Below are 25,995 nucleotides of genomic sequence, written 5' to 3'. Positions count from 1 at the left end.
ATTTTTAGTTTTCGAACGCATTTCGTTCTATTTTCTTCGATCCATTAGTCTAACAACAACAAAACAAAAAAATGATCATTTTCTACCGCTCCTACCTGGGGAACTTTCTGAAATTATGATTGCAGGAAATAATTAATTGTACCAATTGTTTTTGCAATTTCCACAACATTTCAACCGTTATTATAACGATTATACCCAATCGGGTAGAATTTACCATTAACCATAGGAAATGAAATTTTTCCCCGTGCGAGAGCATCGGTGATTTTATTTCCTCAAGGTGACTCGGAACGCCGTAATGAGATCGAGGCGTCGCATCGCGTCGGTGGCGCTGGTCTTTTACAATTAGATTTCGCCGGGGTACGAAACGGATAAGCAGATCTGCGGATAAGTCTCGTAGTCTCGTCCTCGCCGTGTGGGTCTCCAATCTCGTTTGCTAGGTTCGTTGAGTCCTGTAAGCTTCGCGGCAGCACGTGCTAATTGGGAGATTAACACCGCTTCGCGCATACCAACCTTCTCCGAGTCGCTGGGTTGTCGGGCTTCTGGGTCTACTTATCGGTATATACGCCGATATTCCTTTACGTCTTGGACTATCGGATTCGGCGCAGGAATGTAGAAGAATGCTGGATCGCGGAGGCCGTAATTAAGCGCAATTAATGAATACGGAAAGGGTGAGTGGCGATCGGCGATGAGGCAGATTGAGGATGAAAAATCACGGGAATTAATGGAACTTGATAAAAAATTAGGACTTGATTATTAATTACATTGATATTAATTAATATTGTTAGATTGTTACCAGAAAATATTCTACAGAAGTCCGCATCGCATTTTTTTTACACTGTAGCAACTAACGAACGATATAAAAATTGAAAGCATCCCATTTCGTTTTTCAACTCTATACGGATTTCCTCACGAGGTAATTGAGTTCGTGCAAATCCTTCATATTATACGTTTGTACAGTGCACGATCCGTCTTTGTCGGTTCCAGTAGTTTCTACTCGCGTTCATGTAGTAATTCGCAAATGCAATATCCACTTAGTCGTGAACACGCTTTTGGTGTACACGCTAGCTATACGTATAATACTCGACAAACCGGACGAGGGTCCCGTTGTTTTATCGAATTTAACGCGTATAACACCGCTTACGCAATCCTGTCTAGTAGATTTTCCACTTCACGTTATGATGCACTCTAATATACAACATCGCGCGTTGTGAATCGATATACCGTGTAGGTATATTTGCAAACAGAGCGGAGATTCTCTCGCGTCGCGTCTCCGTTATTTTTTCGCTCTTTTATTCGCTTAGAACGAGTACAAGAGATGAATTTATCGAGAAATAAAAAACGATTTAAAGAAATGAAACAAATTTCGAAAAACAAAAAGTGATTGTAGGCATTCCGGATGTAACCGATGATCTTATATGAAGCGAAGTCGTCGACGTTGATCAGGACCGAGCAGGTGGTTGACTTTGGAGTGTAAGAAACTGAAACAGCGGACTACAAACGACTCTATTAGCCAGATTTTACCGGTGCGAATATAACGTCGCAGTTGTCGGAAATGGTCGAATGCAAAGCGCGGTATTGCGGGAGAGGCTATTAAAAAACGCTTTTTCCGGAGGGAAACTATTCAGTTATTCCGTTAGAGAGGACTGTAACGTAACTTTGAGCGGAGAGTAAAACCGCGTTGTTATACTGAATTTTGTTTAATTCTACGCGCAGGACTGCCGCGTAAAATTCTTCTCACTGCGCCGTGTTCTCCTTGCGTTTCGTCATATCCTTCGATACAAATTACTAGGAGCATTATCCGGCAGGCTGGTAATAATTCCGATAAATAAAATGAAATGTAAATTGTCGACAAAGTTCCCGGCTCTCTCGCTTAGCCAACTTTGCTTATTACGAATATTTGAGAACGTATCTGGGGGACTTAGCCCTTAATTCCGAGAGTTGTATAAGTTTTACCGACCGAGTATTAGTCGGAATTATATAAAGACTCCTGTCTTATTCTCACACCCCGCATTTCGCCCTCGCACCGCGAGGCGAGGTGAGACTGGGTTCAGGCTCCGAAGACTTCTAACTCCTCCGCAGGTATTTTCATCTTATTCCCGGCCTCTTCGCGCCTGGATTATTTCCGAGCTCTTCCCCCGAGAAGTTGGCGTCTCGACGCTCTCTCATTCTCCGAATTCTTGTTAAACCTCGCCGCTCGCGCTGCAGCTAGGCCACCGCAGCTTCTCCTCTCCCGACTTTTGACCGTTTGCAGCTTCCGCAGAGCCGCATCAAGTATTCACACAATAATATACAAACGCTCTACGCACCGTAGGCATTACGCCAACTTCGCCCGGGTCACTTTTAAGACCATTCGAAAAGAGTAGCTTACGGGGGTGTACCTATAACCCACCCTTATACTTACTTTCTCCGGACTTGAACCTGAGGCAAAAATCTGGGATGAAATCTGCCGTTCTTCTCCCGCCTTCTATTCTTATAAGAGATGTACAATTACTGACGGTGAAAATCGAAGAACAAGAGTCTTAGAACCGCGGGGGTGGGTCAGCGTAAAACTCCGATCCATCGCGGCGTGGCGGTCAGAGCGGTCGTATACGCCAGTCATTATATATCAATCAGTAGGTTCGGAGCGTGGATCGTGGGCATTTATTAAAACGTCAGAACGTCAGAACGAATGAATCAGCTACTATACGTGCTCACGTAGTGCAGGGCGCCCTGGCGAAGGGTACGAGGGTCCTCCACAATGGAGACGAGTTCGGTATTGGTAGACTCGACTGGTGCGATCCGTATAGCAGTTCACCCATCCGGACAACAGGGAGAAGGCTCGTGTGTTTGTACGTACCAACCCGCGTTGATATAATATGAAGTCTAAAAATCAAAACACATTAATCTCAGACACGTGCCAAGGATCACACGGTTACGGTTCTGCGTTTTCTATTCCCCTGCGGTGCGTGCAGCCTGTGATATTGCTCCGATTTCTCAGTTGCCAGTTCGGCTCTGAAGCCTTGACGATCTTTTACACCTTCGTTATAACTACACCGACCTCGAACGGATACGTCGGACTTATTCGATGTCGTTTATTCGAATCAGGACACGAACAAGACGCAAAGTCTAATTCTAAGCATAAATATAAGTCACGTGGTTTCTCACTCAAGCTCTGGTGAAATCCGATCGTTAGCTGGGCTGGTATGAAATATTGAGTGGAGATTTGGGATCGATTCGATGCGTACAGCCGGCGATGATTGACTGTAGAAATGAGCGCGTGCACTTCCGGGATCATCAATAACGAGTACAATAAGCGAGTGGCCTCCCAGTTCGCGGGTCGACGGATCGACGGAGGAATCAATGGAGCCTTTTTCATCTCTCCTCGGATCTGGAAAGACAAAGATAGAGGATGACGCTGCATTTGGCAGAGGTGCAGAGAGCGCGAACAACCCAGCGTGGCGCCCTTTTTCCGTATACGTATGTCGATCCATTCAGCTATCTCTGAATTCTATGCCTCGGCGGTATACTTCGTTCCGTAATTCCACACGGCGATCCCCCCCCCCCCCCCCCCCCCAAACTTCGACGTGTCAAAGGGAGGTATTTAGCACCGAGGGTCAATTTACCGGGGTGTGATTCCAGCGTACCGAAACCATGGTTCTCGGTCTAGGATGAGGGTGCTGCCCACTGATCGAGGGGAGCTCATTTCCAATGGCCACCGGTCGACTGCTCGTCATCGAGGAGGCGATTCACGTTTTGTACGGAAGTGAAGATCGCGGTGAGGTGGGCTTAGGGTAAAAACATGATATTCGTAATTTGGTCAATATTTCGATCGATTAATTACTTTGTTTCCTTAAGTGAAAAAATCCATGAACATTTTAATGATGGTAAGCAATATTGAGATCGTAAGTAAAAATGAGCGACAATTACGACGGACACGTTTTGATAGAGATTGGCATTTTTTGGAAGAAAAAAATGTACGTGTCTGAAAAGATTTCTGTGACAAATAAGGACGGTAGATTAGAAGGTGGAATAAATTAAAAAATTTATTATATTAAGGACAAATGCCGGATAGATGAGAAATTGACGTGACCCTTAATAAAGTTGGGGACTTAACACTCGCTTGACTAATTGCCGAGGGAAGTCAGACCGGATAATGAATAAAAGATAAGAGAAAAATATTCATAATTGACCAATTAATAACACACCGAATCGTGTGCATCGACCGCGGACGACGGTTCGGGTCCAGCCGCCGTCCGAGGCGGGTGAGAGTGTCGTAAATCTAGCGACGTCTCTTCTTTCCGAATAATTAACACATTCTCCGCTCTCGCATCGCCTACACGTACCTACCTAAGTCAACACTTATGGAATATGATCGCTGCAGTGTCTGTAAAATGCGTTGAGGTTGAGGAAAATTTTCGTTAAAATCATTGTTAACGATAAGCGACGAGGAAGAGAGACAGGCAAGCATGGAAAATTCAAATCGAGCTTAAAGAATAATTCAATAATTCTAGTTCAATGTTAAGAAAACTAAGCTTCTGGCTAAATAACAAAAAAGACAAAGACTACAAGCGATGTATTAGTTTGGGGTATTTTTTTTATCGTAAACTAGATTTTAGTTTAACCGAATTTCGGGACACCTGGTGAAAACGGCTGCCTCAGGTTATCGGGGATCGTGGACGAATCGTTGGTGCGAAATCTCCGCTGCAGCTGGTGCTTTGACAGAAGCCTAGCCGAGAGAGGAGCCGTAACTAGGTTCAAAACTGAGATAGACGAAGGGTTCGGACGGATCTGGGGTTAGTTTTATGCCACGGGTGTCACGGTTAATCCTTGGCCATTGTGCGTACACCCCTTCGAGCGTGGACTCTTACGATACCCCGCCGTCCGTGCAGCCCGGGGGTTCGTGAAGTTGGCCAGCATGTACGCACACGCGTGTTGAAGTCACGCGGAAAGAGTGCCCCGCACGTCTGATATTGTGAAAAGTAACGGGGTGGAATGGGAGGGGGGTAACGTGACTTTTGAAACGGGAGCGCGGTAACGGCAGGTCCTTATCGGAGGGGATTTCGGTAATTTCTGAAACGATGCCGCCCAGATAACGTCCGGAGATAATTAATAATTAAGATCTTTGGGGCGTGGGTCCCCGGCTGGGGACGCGTAATGGCAATTTACGTCTCCCGGGAGGCGAGATAACTTCATATCTGTTGCTAATAATTTATTTTACCGAATGGGCACGATATCATTATATTCAATTACACAACTTTTGCTTAATGTTGCAGCACGTTACACTTTGGCCAGAACCGGGGCAGAGTCAGACATCAAAACAGAGAACAAGTCAACAAAAAGTATCGACAACTTCGCCTGATTTTCAGTGTCACGTGACCGCGCGGCGCGACTATTACTTACAGTTTACATAACGACACCGCTGTCTACCCTTGACGCGAAAAGGTGAGTCGAAGTACACAGTTTGGGTAAATAGAACGGCTGGAATTTGCCCAGTCTGATCGCGTCGGTCATAGAACGGTGTTGTTCGGACGGGCTAAACGAGGTGAACGAGGGTGCAACGTGGTCTATTCCGTCGTTCTATCGCGTGTGTGTGCGTGTGAGTGTGTGTAAGTGACTAATTCATCATCGGTGCTGGATTCCGCAGTCATCGATTGCTGTCATCAAACCGTCATCTGGAGCAGAAAAATTTTGGATACTTCTACAAGACGTACTAGGCGCATGGTAAGTCTAAATTACCGTCGAAACATTTCTTGTCAACAAATAAATGTCGATAGCATCTAAAACGCTGTTATTTTCATCGTGGAGGGAATTGCAAAGACGACGATCGTCTTCAACTAGTTTAAGATTCTAACACAACGGTTCGTCACCTTATCCGGAAGACTCGCTGCATCCGTTGAATAACGGCGTACAAGGTCCGGTCCGCGTTTCGAACGGTGTAAATTATTCGCACTTTGTAAACGGCCTCGTGCACGATCTTCGTGGGAGCCCGCGGCCCGCGAGGCCTAATCCCGGACCTCATCTTCCGCATCCCCGGCCTCCCCCCCATTCCCCATTCCCCCCTTACGAGTCCCGGATCACGGGCCGTTCCTAATGCTTGAGCAACGAAGTCGAATTCATTTGTATCCTCCAGGACCCGCGGCGCGGTGACGTCTCTATAAATTCCCAGATTACAGCCATTACTCAAATGGCGGACGCGGGCGTATGTATTACACCTGTTCGAGTGTTCCTCCGGGAACATCTATATACCTGCACGCACGTTTTCCTTTTCTCATTCTTATTCCCTTTCTCATTTCACCCGCAATGATACTCGGTGGAAGATTACGCCGCGCTGCAGCGTTCATCTCTCATATATATACCTTCTTTTTCTCGACACTATCTTATTTAGTTTTATCTTCAGTGGTTTTGTCCTTCTTTCTGCTCAAACGTTTCACTCGTCACCGGGCGACTGACGACGCTGGTGTCCAAAAGCTACTTTCAAACGGTACCTACCTACGTAAGTACGCCGTGTACGAACGTATTATTCCAACGTACAGCGGATCTCCCGTGTCACTGTGCGTTGACCCCGGGCTCTCGACTTTGCATATACTTCGATTGTAATTAATCTTGCCCGGAGTTAGTCGGCAGGGAATATCCTGTACGATTTGCATTTTTTTACAAATTGATTATCATTGCCGTAATACTAATCGCCGAAGGTTTTTCGTATTATATACGAATCTCTCAAATTACTCGGCATCGTCTGCGGCGGACGTGTTCGGTATATTTTTTTTCCGGCACTTGTACCCGTCAGGTGCCGTGCAGGTATTTTAAATTGAATCGTGCTAAACGACATTCGCCGTCACTGTATGGGAAAATATTGGAGGCCTATAATAACGACGACATTCCCGAACTATCCGTCCGGTCGTAAAATACCAGTTTACGATCCATCAACTAGCAGCTGATGGGACGTAATCATTTCGAAAATTTTATATCACCGCTGTATCTACCTGAAAACCGGATTCCGCATTTAAGTCGTGGCAATAACTCGCTTAAAAACGCTAAAGAGACGATTTGCTCGTCGATATAATATTTCGCAATTGTATATGTATAATTAAAACGTTAAATATCTAAAGTTAGCTTTTTTTTCTTGCTGTTGTAATTTACGAAAAAATTTCCGAACTTCATCTTGCTTATCAGTAACGCCTAGACACAGAGGCTTCGTTTGATTCCAACACCGCCTGCAGTGCAGTTTGGCTGATCCGCGCGTCAAAGAATCGCCGTTTTAATCTTGTCAGCATCCGTGAAGGGCGGAGCGCTCGCACGTGGGTCTCTGTTTGCTCGAAAAGTATTAAACTTTGGATAAACCGCTCCGCATAAATTTCAATGCCACTCTTACGTTGGTGTTTGTACCATACGCTTCTGCAGGCTATACACACACACACACCTTCACCAACTCCTGCATCCCTTTTTTCTTCTCTTTTTTTCCGTTCCGAAAGAGAGGGAAGTTCATCCCTCCCAAACCTCGTTCACGACGGTATAAAGACCGCTGTACATATACCCACGTTATATATATCTATATATGTGTATATATGTTATATGTAGTTGTCGAAAATACTACAGCACGATTTTACACCTTACAAAACAAGCTTCAACTCCAATATATAACATGCATATTTTGAAAGGGGGAAAAGTTTTTCAGGTTTTTGAGCAACCCTTAATTGTACCACGTTTCATAGACGTCAAAAGAAGTTTGTCAGCAATTGGCAAAATTTTTACTTCCACGAGATTATTTTCCTTATGCATGCGTTTTGCATTGACTATGACGAAAAAAATCCGGATCCTTGATAGCGACGAGCATGATTTTGTAGTATACCGGTCGCAACAGCGCCAGCGTGCGAGGTGAAGTATAACCCGGGGTATATCAGGGCGAGATGCACAATGGGCTTTGGACTCGGACCCCAACCTCGGGTTGTTCTTTTAGCACGCGCGTCCCTTTGTGCTGACATAAATATCGCTTATGCCGGCATTGCGCCGGTGTTTTGCCAACCTCCGTATCGCGCCGAAAGTAGGCACCTACTAGGCTCGTCCTGTGTGCCCGGCAAACACGAGTCACGTGTCCGCCGCCCCCGTAGCCACCCTTCGCGTCGCTTTCAACCCCCGGATCGCTCCCCCTAGGTCGGCTTTTGACTCCCTTGGTACGAGTGCACTGCAGGTCGAGGATAGACTGCGGCCGCATCCCCTAGGCTCCTGCACACCAGTGTGTGCTATCTCGGTGACATCTCGCAGCTCGTCCAGAGACCGGTGTTTGCTGCTGAACTAAGATCGCAAACACACGTGTGTTTCCTATTATTTATTATTTTGCTTATTTGCTTTCGACGCTTTGTCCTGCCTGCGGATACGCTGGAAACGATCGCTTCTCAGTTATCTGCATCGGAGGTATGTTTCTACAACTCTCACCCGAAGTCGTTGTAGCCGGTGAATAAGAAAGCTCGCGACTTCGACGAACCTTTTCATTTACTACGGGATCCTGGCAGAACTCTGCACAATCAGTTTGTCGCCGATTAAGGACGATTCACGAGGTCAGGGATGCCTAATGAACGTTGTATCGTTAACGCATTTTGAAGTTAATCCATCGAGTTATTTTGCGGATTGAGGCAGATTATGACTGGGAAAGCTGGATGGGCTGATGGAAGGAAAAAAGGAAACTTTCTGAAAAATACAAGAATTTTTATGTACTAAAAGTTACGTGCGTTAGTTGACCTACTGTTGCTGATTCTGAACGCTGATTCATTAATTATTAGCATCTCATATCTATGAGGACTGCTGCGATTTGTTAACACGCTTATACATTTAATCGGCAATACTCACTCATCAACTTTGCGAGAAAGTTGGTAAAACTTTGTAGAACAAACTTTGACAGGGTGCATAAAGGGCGGAATCAATTATCAGTGAAAAACTTCCTCCATAGAGCGATAATTTCCGCATAGAGAGTGACAAATGCGGGGGGCCTCCCTCATCCTCTCGGCGAGAAACTGGGTGACAAAATCGTCCGTGACGAAGAGCCGAGGTTCGATCACGCGCCATTACCTCCGATATTTGGCCGGCGAAGCTCTTCAGCTCGTCAAACCGAATCCCAACCCGGCATCGAAGACCGGGTTCCGCTGGGGTTTCGGGCTCCATTCACCCTTCCACGGTCTTCCGAAAATGAAAACTGTATTGTTGGTTGGGCGAGGGGTGGATCGCATTATATTCGCGTTAACGTCATAGGTGCCCACCGCCCCCGCACGCCGCCGCCATGGTCAATGTTCAATGCCTGAACGCCCGAGTGCTCGCGGTCCATCAATAACATCTGACGGCTGAGCCGACGCCGGCGTCGCGGCGTCAGAGACCCGCGTAAACACCCATTGATGAGTCGGCGATTGATGCATCCTTGCACTCCTCCTCGCATAATAACCATCCGCGTAATACTCTAGTCAATTCGCTCAATGCAACAGGCACGATATGGTATTATTAATAATCGACATTCGCACAAGCACTTGCGAATAACTGTCTTGCGGCGAAATTCCAAGGCGCAAAAAGGGCAACGAATGCCGCCGCGAGTTGAGGTGAGATCAATCCATCGCATTTCGGCCCCGTCCGAGGTCAGGGGAGGACGGGACGAGAGCTTGCGAGGAGGTGCCACCCCGCCGACCCATGCGTGATGGATGAAGATTGATGCCCCGAATATGTAGACTGCAACACTCGCTGGGCTTCGAGGCTTCGCATTATCCTCCAACTTCCTCACGGTTCCTTTTCCATAGCCACGAGACTCGGCTCTCTTTTAACATTATCCTTTATCCTTCACCGCGGTTAATATACTCCGACATCCTGCCCCTGCACGGTCAGGGGAACGTCCGTCGTATCGTCCTCTCGAGGTTCGCGAACTCTCGACGCTGCGCAGTGCAGGCAGGCGTCTCTTGCCTTTTTCGAAAACCCTACGTAGCAGTCCGTCGACCGCATATTATATTCACTAGTCTATACTTTTATGGGTGTATTTAACGTGCCCGGAGTTGCCTTCGGAATGACCGTTTCTATAGCCGACGGACGCTGCACCAGGGTGGTGTATACCTATATGATATATACCTATATATATGTATGTGTATACGTGTGATCTATTGAATCGAATGGCATATTGATATATAAAAAGCTATATCTACAACGCGGAGAGAAAAGTGAATAAATTGGCCAACTTCTAGCGGGGGGTGCCGATTCTGGGGGAGATCGCCCGCTATAAAACCATAAAGCGATATATCAGAAAGTTTCACCCGGTCCATGACGTCCAGTTTGAAACCAACCCGGCAAATATTTCCACTGTATATATGATGGGGGGGAGGGGAAGGGGGGTATACATATATTACGATGTATAATTTCCTCGGGTTTTTTTTTCTCCGAAACATTGCTTAGCTGTTCTTTACATGTTTTTTTTTTGTTGTATTGCGACATGTTTATCGGGGTCGTCACTGTTAAACGATATTACCCATAAGTGTTTTATGCTAACTTACGGCAGACACGGTGACGTGTGAAATCGTTGCTTATATAGCCAAATTTTAGAGATTTTCAGTGAAATCAGTACTTAAGCTCCTTACTTTGATGCTCGTATTATTTTTCAATTCATCTAAACTCGACTGTAGGTATACAATAAAATGAGAAAGAATGTTTAGCTTTTTAAGACTAATCATTTCACGTCGTTCTTGCGTAAAGGCTAAATTTGCTAAAATGATTTCCTTCAATTTCTGATTCACGTCTCACGATATAGGTAAAATTCCATTTTGGTGACAGAACGAGTGATTCCATTCGCCTTTGGTTTTTCATATCAATCGATACTTTGTTGACGTAACTACAGATGGCTCGGTAATCTGAAATTTTTAGGACCACAAATCGCGAATTTAATCTACGAAACGGTTTGAACCGGCGTTAGTTTCTCTCGAGCCCACGATGGTACAAAATTGCAATTTAGAAATTTATTTCCTCTCGGTAAACGCACGTCGAGCAATTTCGAAAGGCCAAAAATCGAGATGGATGACGAGACACTTTTTTAAACTGTGACATTCGGTTTGGCTTAGACTTATTTGTCTTACTTATATTGATGCCGTACTGACGTAGAGAAGAACGACGGCTCTTATTTTTTCCGCAAGCGTCGTTATGAGCGAGTCGCGTTGATTAATGCCTTGTAAAGTTGCGACTAACGATAAGGTATATTAATTTTTATTTTTTTTTTCTAACGTGCACGTGGAGAAAATGAACAGAGCATCAGATTCGAATGTCCCAATTTTTCGCGTCTATGCGCATTCTACTATTAACACGGTAAACACTGCAACTATAATTTGACGTATGTAACGTTGCCAGCTGTTTGGTTCGCTTTCACGGTTCACGGTTTAATTATGCATTATGTTTTCCACTACCTCTTGAGGATAATTTCTATGACGAGTTCCTTTTAACATATTCGATTACCTTATCAATGACTTCGTATGTCAAATTTGTGTCTGATTAATCTATCACTCGCTCATTATATTCGTTTCGTACAGTGTCGTTATTAATAGATGTTAAATTATGATAATTTAAGTGGTAAAATATACGGGGGCAAAAAATATCTTTCGCTCTCATCGTTTCGTATTTTTCAACACACATGAGGTGTAGGTACGCGTGTAATAATATCCTCTGAATGTCAAGATAAATAAATTCATTCGCTAGATGAAGAAAATGAGATAACGAAATAAAAAAAAAAAAAAAATCAAATGAAAAGATAAGAAAAAAATTGAAAGAAATCAATTGCGAAGATGAGCATTTAAATATCATTAGAAACTTTAAAAATTCACGAGCAGCGTCTCTGCAGCGGATTAGATCTAATCCTATCTCTTTTCCAATAAGTCAGCCGGACTTTGTACGTTTCTTGCGTAGGTACGTCTTCGTCAACGGATTTGACGAGTCTAAGTAAGTAGAACAAAGATGAAGAGAGAGAGAGAGCGAGAGAGTGAGAAAACAAATAGCAAAGTACAAAAAGAAATTGGAGCAATAATCGCGTTCTTTTCGCGTATAGGTTCTTGCACGTATAACGTTAAAGTAGGCAATCATTAATTTCCTAACAATAAAACACAGGCTGATCCGAGCGGCGTGAGATCGACACGCCCACTCAAAGCACGCAACCAGCGTAAAAGAATAAATGCTTTTTGGTGCAGTGGGACTCGTGTTTGCTTTCGGTGTTCCGAGGGGACTTTCTCCCGCCCCTCGCGAATCGCACCCCCGGATGGCAATTGATGACGTCGGGAGTCACTAGGAACGATTGTGGCTGGCACGTGTCCGGGACGGCGAACGAACGCTGCACGCCCCTTCCTCGCGACTCCCGATACACAAAATTAATTGATATCACGTGAGCCAGCATTGCGCAAGGGTTAAATCAGCCCGGTTCCCTGTTTAAGCGCCGTGGCAATTTCGCTCGTACTTATAGACTCCTGCAGAAGCGTGCGCCGATGCGACCAGCAACGTGCAAAGCGCGAAACGGCTTGCAACTTCAGGGATCTCTTTGCACTCACTATTTCTATGCGTCTTTACGCCCGAGTGGTTTTAATCTGAGACTCGGGCCGATTGGCACGCGGAAGTCGCGTGGATATGACTGGTTTTAATGGTTTTACGTACGTGCGGTCTGTGTGTGTAGACCTATGCGTGCACCTTTCTTCTTCCTCCTTATTTCAGCCTCTTTTTACTTTTCTATTTTTACAACACGTTGTGTTTTATCACGTTTTCAACGTGCATTTTACCTCGTTGCGTTGGCATTGGCTCGAATCTTTCACGGAGATTAATTGACTCGGTCGAGCAGATCCGTTAATCACGGGAGGACGACTGCCTGTCCTCAAAATTGATGGGCTGTTTTTAGTCGGTGTTTTTATTCTTTTTTTTACCCTTTTTTACTCTTCTTTACTTATTATACAGCTCCTTTGAAACACGAGAGGTTTTGTGGTGTGAGCAATGTTTGATTCGCTGTAAACCTCTGCGTGTAGTATTCCTTCGGAAGTACGTGTGACTATGTTTACGGTGGTCAAGCAGGAAACTGCAGCGAATCTAGAGTGCGTGACGCGGGTTATGCGTTAATTAATACACGAATTTATACGTCAATCGATTTTTTTTTAAATGGGCTTTAACGTCTATATACAATGTAAATAATCAAGAATAAAGAAACATAAGATAAAATGTTCCGGGGTAGAGAGGAAAAAAAAGCGAATCCAAGATGGTGGATCGAAGGTAAAAACTAATCACGACGGAACGTTTGCTCGTTACATATTCAGCGGACGAGAGGATTATCATAGCATTCCTTTGATATAAGTCGGTCCATCTTCTCAACTCCGGTTCCCTCTCTTTCTCGAGACGCGGTAAGTTCAAAATATAAAACTTCAGAAATCTTCCCCCTCCCCCCCCCCCCCCCCCCCCCCCGCACCGTTTCTCTGCTTTGTACGAACTCGACCCCGCGGCCTGTTTCTGTTCCCCGTTTGAGTTGATCGCAAGTTGACTCGTCGTGCGATGAATAAAAACGTTTGAAGTATCGCTAGGTGCAAATTAACGCATAATTGTCAAACGTAATGAACTCGACCAAAGGTTCTCGCTAGCAGGGCGAGTGTCGGAAGGGTCCAAGACCCGCTCTATATATACTCGGCTCACTCGTCTTCCATGGCCCACGGCAACTTTGATTATTTTTATAATAACTTCAGACTCCGCTCCCTCCGAGGCACCAGATGCTGGCCATCGTCGTACTTATATATATATACATATATACACTTACTTTGTTAGTTGCTTTAACTTTTCTCCGCATGTAGTTTGCATTCGTTATAAGCTGTGCCATGCTTTCACCGTTCACCGATGCACTCTTATTCTCAATCGACGCTCTGACCGAATTGATTGGACTTGCTACTGAACATCGCAATTTTTAACATCACTGTTACACATTGTCCAATATCATATGGAGGTGTTCGTTTTTTTCATGTTAGTAGAGGTCAACGTTAAAGCGTCGCAATTTATGTTATCTTCCTGATACCTTAGGTATTAGTTCGGAATCTGTGACTTTCATTACTTGTGTAATGGAAAAAGCACATTTCTACTCAAAAACGTGATAAATCATTCGCGAAACATGTAGATACGGCTGTAGAAACCTTTTATATTTTTTCCTTTAAAAGTAATTTCAATTTTTATACAACAAGAACTTCAAGATGATTAAACTGAACCCGCATCGTCAAAATGCAAGCTTGACTAACAACGGCACAAAAGTTCAGACTGTGTTGCAAAATCCTCGTTAGCGTAATAGAATCGGATCTTGAATAACAAAATATACCCAAAGTTTTTATGGTAGACCATTTTCCGCATTGGAGTTACTGATCTACACTGATCGTTGGCAGATCCTTCGAAAGGTCTGCATCGTAGATGGATAGCGCTGCTTCATAATTTTGATCAATCGTTTCGAAAGATTGAATCACTCCTAGCTGCCTTCACGGTTAACGGTAATATCAAGTATTTTAGCTTTCGGACCGAAGATAATTCAGCATCATCGTTTATCACCGATGTAAAAATATTGGAGACCGAATTCGAACCCTCGACGGATCCCTCGTAGATTAGTAGCTTAATTTGTGCAGGCAATTTCACAGGTATGGATGATTACCCAACTGGTGTGTCTGATCTAAATAATTTCTGTTTTCAACGCCGTAGGTTGATTTTCGCGTAGATAGTTTCAAGCTCGTCCGACGGCAAGATTGTAATGTTGAGTATTTTCTCTCGTTTGGTGCTATCAGTCTCGTCCAATTCCTTTACTAAGCGATCTTGAACCTCGGAGAGTTTTAAAAATGCTCGTTGCACATTTTTTAGAGAAGCTTGTCAGTAATCAGGATTGCGATGTTCTTCGTTTTCGATCCATTAATCTAGGGTTCTTGTAATTGTCATAATTGTGCCTTGAATATTACCTCATTTGCGAAGTAGAGTTGTACTATCTCGGCCATATCCATAGATATTGGAAAGGATAATTCAAGGATTGACAGAAAATTGACAGTTCAGTAACTGAACGTTTTGCATTGCGTTATACCCTAATTCGAGAGTGTAACTTAGACATTTACCGTTTCATCATTCCGACGTCTTCCACATTAAGTACTGTAATCGGTAATAAAAGAGGTAACGATTGATTTTATCATAAGTATATAACAGTGGAAAAACTGTTCTGAATATTTTTTAATCTTCATCCCGAAGCTTATGGTTCTTGTTTTTTTTATTTTTTGTCCAATTTAGTAACAAATTCATCCCGAAAACATGATCGACGACACGTTGCTTTTCACGCGATGGTCGACAGAGTTCTCGGTTTCTTTGCGGGTTTCTTCGTGTCCGGCGGTCATCGCGCAACGCGGCTCATCTCGAACGCCTATAAGAAATACAAGCTCAACGATCGCTCGGACCCCTCTTGCGACACCACCAGTGAGTGCTTAAGCGGTTGACAAATCGACGAGGCGACACACAATTTTTCTCACGAATCTTTTCACTTGGAAACAGGAAGAAAAAATTGTCAAGGGGACAGAATAATAATAGTAATAATAAAAAGCAGACGAAGTAAGACTGAGAGACGAAATAAACCCCGTGACTCTAATATTTGGCTGAAGTCTCTTTTCTAACCACGTTTTCCATTATTCGAGCAAGTAGGCGCAGATTATATCGCATTTTATTCCGCATATAATAATATGTGTAACCTGTCTACGTGTAGCTGCGTATCCCTTAACACTTGCTTAAATCGCAGTTATATACTATTTGCTTTTCTTTCCTTTTTTTCTCACTCCTGCTCCGCATTTCCCGAGGGATTTGTGCCTCCGGTGTAGGTATAATACCGTACTATACCTACGAGCAAAGCAGTAAAGACGCATTAATCTGCATATTTAACGAATCTTTAAGCAGAAGAGACGTATCTCACGCGGACCTTAACGCAATGTTGCGCTTCGAGTTAATTGAGTTCCGTTTGTCTCCCGTTTCGTTCGTTTTCTCGTTTTCTCGTTTTTATGCACCCTATCAGCGCTTGGGATTCTTCGACTGATTTAAACATCCTTTAATATCGCTTTTAGAGTTGCCAATACTACGCTTTCCGATTATTGCAACATTAGATCTGTTAGTTTACTTCACTTGTCGATCACACGTGACCTCAAAATCAATTTATTGTTGCACCAGCACCAAACAATCGCTAAAATTTGCAATTTTACAAAAATGTTGTACGCGTAACCATAATCAAAAAAAAGTAGTCACGGATATTAAATATTCTCGCTAGCTTATAGCTACAAAATTCGTTTTCCTGTTGCGACCGGAGTATTTCTCGTTTATGATAAAGAATAAAATGAACCCAAGGACTGCGTGCCACGACCACAACTAAAAATTCTCCTCGGCGTATCAGAAAGAAAGTGCCCGCATACAAGTCACGCAAATTTTCACGCAATATTACCTGATGAATTATAAAAGCTATAAAACCCACCTTTCCGCCATTCAATTTCGCAAGTAGACCATCGACTATACTTATACTTTATATATGTAGAAAAAAAACAATGTAGGTCCAGGCATGGATCCCTCTCGTGCTTCGATATATATACGCACACGTATAGTATACAGCGTTGAAAACGTGACAGATTGGAAACCGCATTTAATCAGATGTCCCCGAAAATCCGGGCGGTTCGGCTCGGCGTGGCTAAGGCAGCTATTAACTAATGTCTCCCCCGTATAAACGACATACGCGTGTTCCACGGGGCTTCCCCTGGCCGAGCTCGAACTAGCCGGGGGGAGATGGCGTACGTACGAACGATATTTAAGCCCTGATATATCGCTCGCCGACACTCCCAACTTCTGTCGGCGTTTTCTATCGCTTTTTTGTTCCCGGCTAGGCTGACCATATGTCCACGCGGGACGATTTTCAACCTTATTCACGTCATGTACCTGCAGCTTACGCCTCGTTCCTGGGCACCAAATGCGGATTGGCGCCGTCCAGGCTTCGGCGCTTCGGTGCTTTCCACCCCCCTCCCCCTAGTTGAAAATCACGAAATTCAGGTGCGATTTTCAAATTTTCAAACATTCAAAGTTTTCCGTTCAGGCAACTCGGAGACGAGAGTTTAATTAATCGATGCTCGTGTCGAAGAGGAGACGCGTCATTTAGCCGCTTCAGCGGGTTCCGATTCTTTCGACCCCAGTTTTCACCTCCCCTTGAGGATACGTCCGACTCTTGAAGAGTCGCCTGCGTTGCATCGGGCGAGGTAACAAATGATGCCACATGTTCCGATCTTGACTTTGGCGCCTCGCACACGGGGTGCAGGGTGCCACCACGCACTCGTCGGATCGCACGCAGTTGGCGCGTGAATGAAACTATCAGAGCTAACTGCCGTCTGGGGACCATTTTCATTTTCAACGGACAGAAGTGGTCTCGCTCATTTAACTTCTAATGCCACCTTATGCCCCGCGCACATCACCCCGCTGCAGTATGCAGTACCTACAAAACAATATGTTTTGACGGGTAAAAAATACAAAGAAATATACCTGCGGTTGTGATATCTCGTCGAGAATCGCGTGGCGGATAATTGATCGACTTGCAATTGCGTTTCTTGGTCGACTGACACGCTGAATATCATTTTCATGTTCGAGAATGTTCGAATTTCAGTTTTGGTGCTTGAATCTCGACGGAGAATTGAGGGAGATTGAAATAAAATTAGACAAATCGGAGTCGCCACAATTTCGAGTGGAAGCATATTGGTGGGGTCGAGACGGCCGTGATGCGGAGCAGTAAGAGATAGAAAGGCGGTGATGATTGAGGCGACGTTAGGCCGGTGAGTCTGTATGGGACGAGAAAGAACAGGTGGTCGGAAAGTGAGTGGGCTCTCTTGTGAGCCTCTTGCCTTGATAAAAAGTAGCAATCAGTTAACCTTTTAAGCACGTCAAGATGGATTACTCCGGTGGCTTTGGCGGTGGCAGTCGACCGCGTGAATGGATTCGAGACCAGGGTGGAGGCGCCATTTGTCGCAATCAGTTCCGGTCTTTTAGCATCGCGTCGCCCGCAGCACCGCAGACGCCAAGCATTGGTCACGTCGGTTTCGTACGATTTACATAAATAACCGTACGAAACACATACCTCGAGGATGAACAAAAGGACACACACCCCATTGACGCCGTTCGGTTTCAATAAGAACGAGAAAAACGAGGCAGGCAGAGGAAAGCAAGCTATGGAATATAAAAATAAAAATTTTATTCAAACACACGATGGTAGGTACTAGAAAAATCTCACTGCGGGTTTTCTACCTCAGTAAAAACAGTTGATATATCTAAACGGGTACAGGTGTAGACGGCTGATATGTACATTCATCACGCTTGTATAATACGGGCTTGTATAAATGGTAGGGATGAATTTTAGGAAGGTTATCTGAGATTACAATCAAAAAGATCGATAGATCGATTTCAATTACTTTTATAACCGTCTCCGTTGTGGAAGAAAATTGTTATTCGTTCTATATAGAAGGAGGGCTTGGTCCCTCTTCCACGAAAATCAATCATTGAACGGATGTTCGCAATTTTTTATGCAATAGATCAGAACCCCGTCGGTGTAATCATTCAATCGACATCTGCATAATATCTTAGACACTCATATACATTTTATACACGTACGTATACATACCGATGCTCGATAAAATTACTCCGCACATTATTTGGGGTAACCGCTGATTGAGTCGAGGTATGTAATCGATTAAATTCCCTACAAGCCACGCCCCGGGACCCTCGTACCCACAAAGGTACTCTTACGGTCTCGACTTTTACACAAAATAATTACACCTCCAGCCCCCTGTAACCTGATCGGGTAAAGCGAGAAGCTAGTAAGTCAGCTCTCGTGTGTAAGATGAGAATAATTGAAGACTTTATTTTTACTTCAAATTATCCGTGTATAAGTGGCCGGCTAGTTTTTGAAAAATGGCGAGACGATTAGGCGGACAATGCATGCTTCAATCGTCTTGAACAGTTACGAGCCAGCGAGTGCGATTAAATTTTCTTGTCATGATTCAGCGCGAGCAGACTGTTCGAAACTGATTGTGAGACAACGCGCTTATTCTTAGATTCATTTTGGGCTACGGACTCCGGGAGATTTTACGGCCAAGCTTGAGGACAGCCTGCGAGATTAAAGAAGAAGCCAGAACATTCGTTGATCTTGGGCGGATGCTTTTAGTTGATGAGCTCCATCCTGTTCTATCGCATCCTATCCTATCCTATCCTATCCTATCCTATCCAATCCAGATCCCATATCGTCTCTGCTCCTACATCCCGACCGAGCTGTCCCGGCGTTCTCATCCATATGTAACAGTCACCCCGGTATTAATGACGGGGTAGGGGATTCCCCGTTCTTTGTCCTTCCGAGGTTCTCGAGTCGCGGTTTGTTACGGGTTATTGCGGTTTTATTGTTGTCTTTTCATTATCTGATAAATATAATGGAATTGTCTATTCGCCATTTGTCCAGTCGTTACACGCCGAGCGCCTCCCTCGGTTCTTTGAAATTTGCGAGCTTGTTTTCCGCCCGTGGTTCAGCCAGCTTAAACGGACTCTCGCAAATTTTTCCGCGTGTATAACCCTGATTCGGAAATACATGAAAATCATGTTATTAGTCGAATGAACACTGACTCTGAGTATTATTTTATTCCCGTACGAGACTTTGATTGCTTTCCAAATCCGCTGTTTGGTAATAGGAAACGGAAACATTATACCGCAACGGTGCCCGTTGTGTAATTTAGAACGATCTCTTGGCTTTCTCGACCACCAGACTGATAACCCTGATCCACTTTGACAGAGGTAAACGAATTTATGGAGGCCACAGCGTGGGTTAGATCTTACGAAGGACTGCGTAGCTGTATAGTGGCTTTGGAAATAGGGATTTCGAGTTGGCCAAAGCTCGCGATGAGATCGTTCAAAGTATCGGTTCACCGTGACGAAGGGTTGAAAAATCGTCGTTCGATTGCAATCGCGGTTTAAGAATAGTTTTAAAAGCTGATTGAGAGCGAAGGTAACTTGTATTCACGTGCATATTCGCCATATAGTCGCCGACAGCAGAACTATACGAGACGGAACAAACGTTGATTGGAACTCGAAGATATACGTCAAACTGTTAGAAAGTTGGTTATATGAGATCACGGCCGTCGTCGTCTACGTCGGGAGAAGACATGGTCAACGCTCGGAAACCGGTTTCAGTTTTTTGCTCAACAGCAACCCCGTGCCATTTATATATATATATGTATGTATGTATGTTTTGTATGTTTTTTTTTTCTTCAATCTTAGATCAGATTTATCGGGTAATATTTATCGATGCTTGCGACGAGCTTGGCTCTTCCAATTATCTTCCACTTGGCGAAATGGTGACCTGCAATTCCGACGGAGAGAGTAGCCACGACTCTGAAAGTCTGTAGGTATAGCAATACACCGTCCGATTGCGAGCCAGCCACTCGGATTCGAAGAGCAATAAATCCGTCGGATCGCGTATACATCAACCGGGGGTTAACCAAACCTGCCTGACCCAGCCTTTTCCGATCTAATAGACGTAATGTTCCGGCCGGCTACTTAACAAATTGCTACAAATTGCGTTGAACATTTAGTGGCTCGTGGGCGGTGGTGAATCTGCGGCTGGTTTTGTGGACCACCCCGTGCCACATGGCGGTCCCATATGTCCAGTCCTCGGCCCTCCCCTAATACTAAGTGTCCACTGAAGTAGACAAATCTTGTAGCCATGGCCACAGTATCGCTCGTCGGCCGAATAGAATGCGGAGATAGTAATGGGGCGCGGAAGTCGGGCAAGAGGAGAACCCGGGCCATCGGGATCGAGGAACGGGCATTTCATTTGGCGCTAACCGAGTCTTCCCCGAAGCGTTTATACACCAGCGAACCCCACGTGGTGATCGTATTAGCCAAGAGAGAACCCTGCAGCCGCCAGCAAGATATAACCAACCCCGCAGCGACGAAGGGGTTGCAGGACGGTATATCCTCCGTGTTTATGCTCGTTGTCGAGGATTCAGGAAAGGGTGTAATGCACTGACGACGGGAAATTCTGTTTCCAATTATATCCAACCTCGGTAGTTCCTTCCTCTTACTGAAATAAGACCTCCCAAGATTGCATGCCTGGACGAGATTCCAATAACGGAGAATTGTCACCTACTTATGTTAGTCAAAAATTTAGCCACAGCCATCGCTGATTTCCTTCATCGCTTGTCTTTGCAATTGAAATGTTTAGAATCAACTGGCACTGCAGTGTCATTGTAATAAATCAATGTTGTTTTTTCTACAGAATAATGCAGGTCGTCTATTACTTCGTGTAAAGAACGATAGACATGTATGTATCTATGTACCAGTATTGTACCTATACAGTTCGTTCATGTATATTCATGGATTCTTTTGCATACAAAACTGAACTATTGAGTGACTTTGAGTAGTCGCTACTACATAACCGGTGAAGTCAATACCTACCTGGTTGCTGGTGGATATCCAGTTCGCGCTTTGGATGTTCTATTCAATTATGCAGATGCTCAAGCTACGTACCGAGACGTTTACAAGGTATAACCCATTGACTTATGTATCAGTAATTTGGCTCCAGGTGATAAATATGCGTGCATGGTTCATCGATGGTTTCCACTGTAGCCGATTATTTCATCCGGTTACCATTATCTGGGAAAAACGAGATTATAGTTACCCTTCTATAGTTTCTCATATCGTCACATATCTTATAAATGGACCGAAAAATTTTTGCTTGCCTGATATTAAAAGTGAGAGAATATTATTTTCGCATAGAGTTCAAGTCCCTATGATTTGACCACTGCGGTGGCTCCTTGTCTCCTAACGAAAACGCAGGCGCGGTGCATCAGTTAGCCTCGGTGAAATTAACGCCGCCGCAAATCAAGACGACAATGTGATTCATCAGTTAAATCCGCGTACGTAATCCTTTACGGCGGGAGATCGACCCCTGACGGTGTAGGCACAGTCGTTATACAGGGTAGAGAATTCTCTTTCCTTCACCTTCTCTCCCTCTCTCTTTCTCTATCTCTCGCTTTTCTGCTATGGGGGTGAGAATTATAATCACAGTTGTGGTTAGCTGGGGTAGGTATTTACCTACCACACACAGGACATGCGGACGCCAACGCGAACCACGCGCTGGATGGGGGAGATGTAAATCTGCGGCATTCAGAGGCACTGGCCAAGAAAATTGGCTGACAACATTTCGCACAATCCGAATTGGAGCCCGCTCTGCCTGGACTTTCAGCCAATAGAACGGAATTCACCCTTCCTCTACCCCAGACCGTTGGACTCTGCTGGTTTACTCCGATTCAGAAACCGTCGGCTAGTATAGGCAGGCACTGGAGCTTCAGAAAACGTTTATTCGAACTCAGTTTCTCACCACTTTTCAGCTCATCTTCCCAATCAAGTCCCAACCAAGTCGAAGTTCGGTTTCTTATGCGTCCCCGAATCTCACGTTTCCCGTTTTAACCCTACACTCACTTTTTATCACGAGGTCTGATACTTTGGTGCAGGGTGTATCGTCGAAGTGCGAAACTTCGGTCAGAAGCTCTTGGGAAGCGGTAATTACTGCAGGGCTCGTGCCTAAGGCAGAATAAATCCGAATTGATTGAATCATTGTCGGCGATGAATTGCGTTAAATACCCGTGAAATGAACCCGGCACGCGATCTCTGATTGCCCTGACAGGGGCACTTCTTTTAAAGTACCATTAGCCCCATGGACGTTCTGCAGCCGCGCGGTGGAACTGGTATTCTGTGGATGATTAATGACGTATTGACAGCGACTCCGTGTCTGTGAGGTTCGGCCAGGTGCACCGGAGCCCTTCATCTATTTGAAACTTCTTTCCCCCGCGAAATGGTTTCACGAATCAAAGATTAGCGGGATAGTTTTTGTAGCGTGGTTGTATAAAAGTATTGAAAAATAAACAAAAGAAATAGATTACGGAATACCAGGCCCTTATTTTTGTCGAATTAAGTACACATTCGAGGAAGACCGGAATTCACTTAAAACTTTCACGTTCAAGAATCGAGCGACCCACGCGTCGATACTGACATCTGGACATGTTGGCAATAATAAATTTAATTAATTTTCTAAACGATTTGGCAAGTTTCCCCGCAATCTATTACGGGGAAGTGATGAATCAGGGGTCCGCCTGCTTAACCGTAAATCCGGAATTAACCATTTCCCTTTCGAACGTTCCGCCGGCTTATTAATTTCGCCAATATGATCGGCCCACTTATAGGGGTGTCTCGGGGGTGGCTGGCTACCGCACAGATGGCTCGCTACGCCCCGAGCTGTTTGCCTCAGACACCGATGCCTACGGTGCGAATTTCATATTTACTTTTCCTATTTGTGGCTTCCGACCGATTGCAGCCTTTGACCGGGACGCAAGTGCCATGGGTGCAGTATTTCGCCCTTGCCTTGGTTCGAGGATAATTCAGTTTCCCTCTCTATCCTCCTGCGGACAAAGAGAGTTCACGGAAGCAGCGGAATATCTGTTTTCAAAACGAGCGCGTGTCATTTCGCGCAATTAGCTTTTCGTTGCGTTTCTTTTTCCGGCAGAACTCTCTTCGACCCACATAAAGAGTTATCGGAGCAACCCGACGCGTTTGAATTGCTCATTTCAGTATCAATACGTAAGAGTGCGTTCCCTGGAATCCCGTACTTTTACTCACGTCTTGCGTATAAAACAGAGGCCGTGGTATAGTGCAGACGCTTTTGCTTTTTCTTTTTCTTTTTCCTTATACCATCGGGTGAGAGGGAGACTGAGTCGCGAGGAGGCGAGGAGAGAAGAGAGATCTGGTGCCGTGGCTGGAGTCGGGACACGATCGGGGACCACGAGCTCGTCGACGAGGCGAGGCGAGCGAGGAGAGCAGAGAAGAGGAGAGAAGAAGAGATGAGAGGAGAGGAAGAGAAGAGAGGACACGACCTCCCTCTCGGCTTGCCGTCGACTCGCCCGCGATATCTCGACCAATCAAATCACGCCTGCGGCTCCGCCTTTTATCATTATTTTACTTGTTTTCCCTCTACTTCATCCCCATTGGATGACATTCTCCGGTTTGATACGGCAAAAAAGGCACTCCGCGAGGACTCCATGCTTCTATGCCTCACCGCGTCCTCGCGATCCTCTTCCGTAGCTCCACCTCGACTCCCAGCAGCCACAGGAGGTCCTGCAAGGCATTTAAGGTACGAGCCACGAGTTCGCCACAAGTACTTTCGTGTCACCCGATGTTGTACTACCAAGAAATACACTAATGCCACCTGCACGAGGCTGCAGGCTTTCGTGCCACACGGTTAACATACAATATATCCTTAATCTCGCACGTGAAATTCCCGCAGCAAGGATCCAGCCCATGCTTTGACACCCGAATCAAATATCAATCGGTGTCTCTTCGCTAACAGAGTCCAAAAAAATGACACAATTAGGTACTCGGGTTTTGATGAAGCATCACAGGACCACCCGGAAGTCACGGCATTCTTCCTGAAAATCAATTTTGGTTGGTTAACCAGTTTCATTGCGATTTGCCACTCGGTGCAGGCGATGAAACGTGCCGTTTTTAGCGTGAGACAATACACCCGCATATATGTATATACATATCCATGTGGAAAAGAGTGAAATAAAAGAGGATATTGGCCCGCGGAGTTCCCGTGTTGACATCGGCGGTGCGATCTCCTGGGGGACCCGGACCTCGCGTGCCTACCTGCAGCCCCGGACCCGTTGACTGCGTTTACATTATCTTATACCTCCGTGGTTCCCGGCGGTGCAGTGTTCCCCCGAGTATACCGTGGTCTCCTGGTACCGATATACATACAATGAAACGCAATGCAAAGCAATGCGCGAGATCTCTAATACATACTCACGCGCGTAGGCGGAAACGTGCAGTCCTCGAACTCCTAGCGAACGGACTATCGGCTTCATGTTTCCACGCTTCTATCGCGTTGTGACCAAAGTATCTTTTCGTTAAAAAATAAGAAAAAACCCAGAAAACCTACAAGACCTTGTTGAAAATACATATATAGTTCTACGCGTCGAAATTCGTCATAAGCGCTTTGTCTGCAGATAATATGAAAAGTGAAGACCGTCATCGAAGTACGTTGAAATTTGTTTTGGTGAATCAGCTTTTTTCACCCAGGTGTGATGGGAATACATTATTAAATTACTTCCAGTCTATCGAAGCATCAGCGAATGAAAGACCGACATCGCAAATGCGATTCACTGACTATGTCTGAAGTAAACGCTATACACATGGATCGACGTTTCTCCAAACGAGAATGCAGTTTAGCACCCGCCGTGGCATAGCTTTGTACTTTCTACATATTCCACCCACTGCAGGTGCCCAATTAGAGAATGTCTAAAGAGAATATCCTGCAAGAGACGCAATAGTGCTCGTCTGGAACATATTCGAGGCTGTAGGCGTGGTGCGAATGTGTGGGAGTATTTGACCCTCGGGAAAGGCCGGTTTGCACACGGTGGACGGTTGCTGGAATCGACATCACTTTTGCCACTGATTTTGGACCGAATTTACATACTATTTATGTAGCATCAGTCATCAGTGCAATAATTCCGGCGCGTAAGAGTCGGCGATGCGTGAAGCGTGGCCTCTGGTGTACGCTGGGGGTGAAGAGGGTGGTGCCGCGATTCTGCTGGATGGATCCAACGAACCACCCTCTATCCCTTCACCGAACGTTGACATCCCAGCCTCGGGGACGGCGAGGTGTGTTTGCTGTGCGGTGGCCAAAATTACCCAGAGAAACGGAAGGACAATTAGATTTCTGATAGGGTTCTGCGTTCATTCTATAGTAACTTAATTGTTAAACGTATTCGAAGATGTGATGGAAGATGGAAGTTTTTTCGACGTTGTTGTATAATGTATGAATCGACGATTCTGAGTGTCAACTGAGCGAGGAAGTTCCGTGCACACAAACGAGTCGAGAGGGTGAAACGTGGGTTTTGGAAGGTGACGTTAAAAGGATCACCT

The 25,995-nt window shown here is 45.1% G+C and overlaps 1 protein-coding gene across 1 annotated transcript in view; it reads right to left on the bottom strand.

Annotated features, from left to right (window-relative positions):
* Positions 1 to 2,690: 2,690 nt before the first annotated feature.
* LOC124416246 overlaps positions 2,691 to 25,995 on the bottom strand; it is a 47,302-nt gene continuing 23,997 nt past the window's right edge. Inside the window, exons 3-4 of the mRNA XM_046897174.1 lie at positions 3,145 to 3,367; positions 2,691 to 2,862 (exon numbers count right to left, since the gene is read on the bottom strand). Coding sequence (XP_046753130.1) covers positions 2,691 to 2,862; positions 3,145 to 3,367 — 395 coding nt within the window. The remainder of the gene's footprint in view (positions 2,863 to 3,144; positions 3,368 to 25,995) is intronic.

Source organism: Diprion similis, chromosome 2, assembly GCF_021155765.1.
Source record: "Diprion similis isolate iyDipSimi1 chromosome 2, iyDipSimi1.1, whole genome shotgun sequence".
In the NCBI taxonomy this organism is placed as follows: domain Eukaryota; kingdom Metazoa; phylum Arthropoda; class Insecta; order Hymenoptera; family Diprionidae; genus Diprion; species Diprion similis.
The sequence above is the reverse complement of the archived record's forward strand: the minus strand, read 5'-3'. Positions and strand labels throughout refer to the sequence as shown.